The sequence below is a fragment of the Octopus sinensis genome, linkage group LG18 (genome assembly GCF_006345805.1).
Source record: "Octopus sinensis linkage group LG18, ASM634580v1, whole genome shotgun sequence".
NCBI classification, from domain to species: Eukaryota; Metazoa; Mollusca; class Cephalopoda; order Octopoda; family Octopodidae; genus Octopus; species Octopus sinensis.
This window is the reverse complement of record NC_043014.1, coordinates 47,287,905-47,295,404: the sequence shown is the minus strand read 5'-3', so window position 1 is coordinate 47,295,404 and position 7,500 is coordinate 47,287,905. Positions and strand designations below refer to the sequence as shown.

At 42.6% G+C, this 7,500-nt stretch overlaps 1 protein-coding gene across 6 annotated transcripts in view; it reads right to left on the bottom strand.

Annotated features, from left to right (window-relative positions):
- The window catches only part of LOC115221295, a 355,773-nt gene that overhangs the window by 246,481 nt on the left and 101,792 nt on the right, over positions 1-7,500 (bottom strand). For all 6 annotated transcript variants that reach the window (XM_029791450.2, XM_036510991.1, XM_036510990.1 and 3 more), the window contains exon 2: positions 7,084-7,177. Coding sequence is in view for 5 of the 6 variants with exons in the window: in XM_036510991.1 (XP_036366884.1) it covers positions 7,084-7,177 (94 nt within the window). In the remaining variant the exon portion in view is untranslated. The remainder of the gene's footprint in view (positions 1-7,083; positions 7,178-7,500) is intronic.

Sequence of the window (7,500 nt, the reverse complement as noted above, 5' to 3'; positions counted from 1 at the left end):
TTCTATTGAAATATTCTGCTTTGTTTTAATTAACTTTGCAGTGCACCTGAGCACTGTATACAATAAGTTCATTATATTAAAATAATGAGGAATTTGGTAAAATTATTTTGTTGTTATTAAGATAAAATGTTTGAAAGATAAAATGAAATTTTTACAAAAGGTTTTAGTCCTGATCACTTGAGAACAGAAAGTTTGCATCATGGGTAAGTTGATATCGAAAGTGCTTCAGTGAAGATCAGCTGTTTTGATATGGAGGGTCACATCACAATCTGACCAATCACTGAAGACCTTCGAAAGTTCACGGTCTCTATCCTTCCACATCTTCTAACAAATTTGTACAAAAGGTGTGGTTGCATGGTAAGAAGCTTGCTTTCCAAAGGCGGCGAGCTGGCAGAATCGTTAGCATGCCGAGCGAAATGCTTAGCAGTATTTCGTCTGCCATTACGTTCTGAGTTCAAATTCCGCCAAGGTCGACTTTGCCTTTCATCCTTTCGGGGTCGATAAATTAAGGACCAGTTACACACTGGGGTTGATGTAATCAACTTAATCCTTTTGTCTGTCCTTGTTTGTCCCCTCTATGTTTAGCCCCCTTGTGGGCAATAAAGAAATAAAGAAGCTTGCTTTCCAACCACATGGTTTTGGGTTCAGTCCCACTGCATGGAAACCTTGGGCAAGTGTCTTCTACTATAGCCTCAGGCCACCCAAAGCCTTATGAGAGAATTTGGTAGACAGAAACTGAACGAAGCAATATCATGTGTGTGTGTGTTTGTGTGTGAGTCTGTCTGTCCCCCCACCATCACTTACCAACCAATGTTGGTGTGTTTATGTCCCCATAACTTAGTTGTCCGGCAAAAGTGACTGACAAAATAAGTACTAGGCTTACAAAGAGTAACTCATGGGGATGATTTCTTCGGTTAAAACCCTTCAAGGTGATGTTCCAGCATCCCTGAAATCCAATGACTGGAACAAGTAAAAAAACTAAAAAGAATTCAACCACACAAAGTTTGCCTAAGACATCAGTTGGGTACAGTTACACACACATATATATGTGTGTGTACATACTATAGTCCCAGCAGACAGATGAAAAAAAGGTCCAGCTGAAATACAGCGACATTAACCCTTTAGCGTTCACATTATTCTGCTAAAATTAATGCTTTTTCCTCCACACTGTTTTGAACTAAACATGCATTATCTTGTAGCTGTGTGGCGGCGCAATGGCCCAGTGGTTAGGGCAGCGGACTCGCAGTCATAGGATCGCGGTTTCAATTCCCAGACCGGGCGTTGTGAGTGTTTATTGAGCGAAAACACCTAAAAGTTCCACGAGGCTCCGGCAGGGGATGGTGGTGATCCCTGCTGTACTCTTTCACCACAACTTTCTCTCACTCTTACTTCCTGTTTCTGTTGTACCTGTATTTCAAAGGGCCGGCCTTGTCACTCTCTGTGTCACGCTGAATATCCCCGAGAACTACGTTAAGGGTACACGTGTCTGTGGGGTGCTCAGTCACTTACATGTTAATTTCACGAGCAGGCTGTTCCGTTGATTCGGATCAACCGGAACCCTCGTCGTCATAACCGACGGAGTGCTTCCATCCCATCTTGTAGCTGTGAGATTTTGATGAGGTAGCTGTTAATTTTTAGAGTGATATTGTAGGGTTGGTGTGAGAGACCAGATCCGGCCAGTTTGAACATAAAACCGGCAGAATACTTTTGGCCGGATTTGGCTGGTTTAAATCCTAAAGGGGGTTAAACTGAACAGAGTAGATGTGGCACACAGGCAGCAAAGGACAACCAGTCAAGAGGACAGCAGTTCAAATCATGCCGTTGGTATAGTATTAAAGTATTATGTCATGGTTCCAACTCCATCAATGGAAGAGGGGTGGGGGTGGGGTGGGGTGGAAGGAACATTATACAAAAACAAACACATTCACTTCTAAACAACAGTAACGGCAATAATAACAGCAGCAACATTAGTTTGTCATTTTCTAGAGAAAAGGTCAAATTTGTTTCAAAAATAAAGGTTTCCGTCAGTTATTGTGTCTTGTTATTTTGGCAATATGGTGGTGGTGGTGGTTGTGGTGGTGGTGATGGTGGTGGTGGTGGTGGTGGTGGTGGTTTTGATGGTGTTGGTGGTGATGGAGGTGGTGGTAGTGGTGGTGGTGGTTGTGGTGGTGATGGAAGTGGAGGTGGTGGTGGTGATGGTGGTGGTGGTTGTGGTGGTGATGGAAGTGGAGGTGGTGGTGGTGGTGATGGAGGTGGTTGTGGTGGTGGTGGTGGTGATGGAGGTGGTGGTGGTGATGGTGGTGATGGAGGTGGTGGTGGTGATGGTGGAGGTGGTGGTGATGGAGGTGGTTGTGGCAGTGGTGGTGGTTGTGGCAGAAGTTGTGGTGATGGTGTCGATGGTGGTGGTGCTTGTTACATAGTGGTGGTGGTGGTGTGTGTGATGATGATGGTGTACCAATAGCATGTGGTTGTAGTGGTGGTAATTGGTGGTATAGCAGTGATGTGTGGCAGTTTCTAGTTATGGTTGTGATGGTGGTGGTATGTAGTGGTGTGTGGTGGTGAGCAATGGTAGAGGTGGAATGACAGCAATGTATGGGAATATATTGTACAGAAGAATTTAACCTATGACCATGTGTGTATGTGTGTGTAAACTGTGTGATGTGTGTATATAAGTGTGTGTGTGTGTGTGTGTGAGTGTATGTAAATGTGTGTATATATGTTTGTATGTTGTGTGTGTGTGTGTGGGGGGGGGAACAAATATCAAACCAATGTCGCCTTCTCCTCAGATATGTAAATATACCATGGAAACAAGAATATTATAATAATGTGAGGAGATCAGTGACTTGTGACGTAGTTAGACATCAGTAAAAGAAGACATCAATTAGCCATCAGAGAGATGGTGGTTACCCATCAGGGAGACAGCGGTCAGCCATCAGCGAGACGGCAGTTAGCCATCAGTGAGACAGAGGCTAGCCATCAGCTAGACTGTGGTTAGCCATCAGTGAGACAGTGGTTAACCATCAGTGAGATTGCAGTTAGCCATCAGCAATCAGTGAGACGATGGCTAACCATCAAGTAGGTGGTGGCTATCTATCAGCGAGACAGTGGTTAGCCATCAGCGAGACTGCGGCTAACTATCAGTGAGATGGCGGCTACCCATCAGAAAGGCGGCAGCTAGTCATCAGAGAGGTGGCGGCTAGTCATCAGAGAGGTGGCGGCTAGTCATCAAGGAGGTGGCGGCTAGTCAACAGGGAAGTGGCGGCTAGTCAACAGGGAAGTGGTGGCTAGTCATCAGGTAGGTGGGGCTAGTCATCAGGGAGGTGGCGGCTAGTCATCAAGGAGGTGGCGGCTAGTCATCAGGGAGGTGGCGGCTAGTCATCAGGGAGGTGGCAGCTAGTCATCAGGGAGGTGGCAGCTAGCCATCAGGGAGGCGGTAACTAGCCATTAGTGAGGTGGTGGTTAGCCATCAGCGAGGCAGTGGTTAGCCATCAGTCAGATGGCAGTCAGCTATCAGTGACATACCAATTAGACACTTTGCTCAACAGCTTATTGGATCACTAGGAACTATAACCTTTCTCAACTGAGAGGGGCATCGAAGGAACAGTGTTGGTTCAAAAATAACTGAATAGTTTTGGATGTGGAGGAAAGATTTGCCGCTTTGGGTCAACAAAAAATAGATCCCCTGAGGGTGACAATTTTTGATGCTTAGAACAGGAGGAGACAGCCAGACTTACTGGGATGCCTGGAGCTGTTCTTGAGTCCAGCTTTGGACAGTGGAGAAAGAGGACAAACTAGCCATGGTGTACCCAAGTGGGACTGTAATGTGACCACCAGAGGAAGTTGTTGCGAATTTAAAACAATAGATCCAAGAGTTGTTTCGTTGACAACAGAGATACCAAAGAAAACAGTTGTTACTGCTGGGGGTGGAAGAAGAGACAGGTATAAGGTAGGAGCTGATGCCTGTTGTTGTAAGGTGGGTAGAAAAAAAAGTTAAAGATATTGATGATGATGATGACAATAATAGACTAATGAACTAAGACCTCTACCTGTGACACCTCAAGCCTGGTATTCAACTCCACTATTACTACTACCACCATCATCATCATTAGCAACAACAAGAAACAAAGTGACAGTGACAACACAGTGCACCCTTTAGGTCATCAACAACGTCTGTAGCAAGATTTGAAACCCCGACTACCACATCACTCGTTCAGTGCGCACTAACTAATTAACAGTTAAACATCATTGTTTACAACACGCTAATTACTGACTGCTATGTGTGGGGGTGTATATTGAATGTAGCCTATATGTAGTTGAGTGCATGAGAGGGTGTGTGTGTGTATATATAGATGTGTGTGTGTGTGTGTGTATGAAAGTGTTATATGAATCTATGATTGTATATGACAGGGTGTATAGAGAGGGGTGTTCATAATAAAGTAGTAAAACAACCCAGTTTGTAAAGTGGGGCGCTAGGTCAAACAATACCCCACCCTTCATCATCTCCCCCCCTGTTTATGGTGATGTAACCAAAGGAACATAAAAGCCATCCTGCTGGGTGGATGCTATATTCCTTTGGATTATTAAGGGTGGTTAAGTGTACTAATTGACCCTAATTTGACAAAATTGTCAGCTTTGCTTTCATTTGAATCACAATGGCTACTCTTATAATTTACAGCACACACATACATATTCAGAAGCACACACAAGCATAGGGACAGACATACAGAGATACAGACACATACATGTATACACACAAATAGACATACACATATTACACTCGACCAGATATACACAAACACATGCATACACACATAAATATAAAGAAACACACACACATATTACACTTGACTAGAAACCTGTGTACAGACACATGCATACACACAAAAATAAAGAAGTATACACAGATATGCAGACACACATACAGATATATATTACACACACAAACAGACACATATTACACTAGGCAACAATGCTAACTTCCACACACCATGCACAATGTCATCTTGCAAAACACTGAAAAATGTCTTCAATCCAGCTATTAAAGAGAAGATAACTCCTACATATATATAAGAGAATACAGAATAATCATCTCATTTTGTTGAGTAAATCTGTAGACTTGGTTATATATTTTTAACAGAGAGAGGTGTATATAATAGAGAAACAGAAACGTGGCTATATATTCTAACAGTACAGTAATAGCAGAGATCCTATCTACAATGTTTAGTTGATTTACAGAGAATCTAGTTGAAATTCGATCAACTTTCAACATAGGTCTGTAGTCTGCATGGGTTATTAAGTACATTTAAATGCTAATTGATATTATTAGGAAATTATAATTAGGTACCATGCCAAACATAATTAATTAACACTTATATACAGTTTTATCCTTTGATTTTCATTTTCTACGATCGTGGGATTCTGGTTTTATATTCGTCTAAGTGTTGTTGTTGTGCCATGTGAAATGGAAACATCTCTGAAACTTAGTTTTGGTTTCATGGTGGGAAATAAGGAATAAACCTCCTCCTGGATAAAGTGCTAGCATACATTACATGTGACTTTCCCAATAAACTGTCGTCCATTCCCACCAATTATAGAGTAAACTGTTCTACTGAGAAAGAGACTGCAATGGACTTCAACACGATGTCTCATAACTCATCCACTGGGTCATACCACTCCAGCCCGTTTTGCTAAACAAGATCCTAGACAGATTTATCAAGAAGATGACGGTTTTGTCTGAATTTTTAAGAGAAAATATTATTGCCACATAAAAATCACTGGTGCTGGTGCCATGTAAAAAGCACCCAGTACACTCTATAAAGTGATTGACATTAGGAAGGGCATCCAGCCATAGACACCATGCCAAAACAGACAATGGAGCTTGATGTGACCTTACCAGCTCCTGTCAAACCATCCAACTCATGCCAGCATGAAAAATCTCCTGGAGAATTCATCTACGAAGCAATTGCCCCAGCTCTTCTTCAGGGTTGGCGAAAGCGATGTGGTGGACAACGAAAAACCTGGCTGATGACAGTCAAGGCTGGTCTGGAACCCAACCTAGGCCCCCATGTCTATGGCGTTCGCCGCTGGAATAAGGAGTGGTTGGAGATCACACATTAGCCTCAAATTGCCAGGTCAGGTCGGCATTTGTGAGAGATGCAGCATTGAGGAGGAATGAAGCCAGCTCAACCCACCCCAGGTGAATGCTGTCTCAAGAAGAGAAGAAGCATGGAAAATGGATGCTAAATGATTATTATTAATATTATTATTATTATTGTCCTCATCATGGTTATTATAGTCACAATATCTCAGTCACGGAACCCTCCAACCTTCTCCAGGAATTATCATTATTATACACTGATAAATTTAGCTGAGTGTCCCCATCTTCATTGTTATGGTCACAACATCTCGGCTTTTGTACCTACTTACCTTGTGCAGGTTTCTACCATACTATTTTGGGAATTAAGAACAAAACCCTTTATTAAATACATGGTAGGTGCGGGCATGGCTGTGTGGTTAGGGAGCTTGCTTCCTAGCTACATGGTTTCGGGTTCAGTCCCACTGCGTGGCATTTTGGGCAGGTGTCTTCTACTATAGCCCCGAGTCGACCGAAGCTTTGTGATTGAATTCGGTAGGTGGAAGTTACTGCCGTGTGTGTATATGTGCGTGTAGGTGCTTGTGCCTCTCCGAAAGAGAGAGTGGGGAGGTACATTGTGGGCAATCCTTTGTTCATAACAGTGATATTCTCTGTTATTCTACGACATGGGAGGTCAAGTGTTCATGAATAGGTTTTTGTCACAGAAAAGTGGATGAGATAAATACTGCTGAGTAGTAAATGAATGTTTTTAAGCCTTCCTCATCAATCAGATAGATTATCACATAACCATGAATGTAATATCAGTTGGATAGGTCTACAAATTTAATACTTTTATGATTTATCAAAACAAATAGTTTTTATCATACTTCTGTAATAGCAGGAGTACTGAGTGACTTAAAGGTGACACAGTTTCTCACCAGAGATGAAGTTGTCCCAGGTACAAATTAAAAGACAATTTAGTTTAAGATGACAGTATAGATGTAGCTTACCTTTGATGAGAACTGTCCACCGGAGCCCTCAAATTTAATCGTTCCTGAGGCAGTACGACGAAATCGGGCATCATCTTCCTCAAGCCGAACATTCCTACAAAGACAACAAACACCCTTTAGAAATATATTTACATCAACATCTGAGTTCCATTATTACCTATGTCTTTATTACGCACAAGGGGCTAAACACAGAGGGGACAAACAAGGACAGACACACGGATTAAGTTGATTACATCGATCCCAGTGCGTAACTGGTACTTATTTAATCGACCCTGAAAGGATGAAAGGCAAAGTCGACCTCGGCGGAATTCGAACTCAGAACGTAACGGCAGACGAAGTACCACAAAGCATTTCGCCCGGCGTGCTAACGTTTCTGCCAGCTCACCGCCTTTATTTACTGTTAACGACAATGTCATT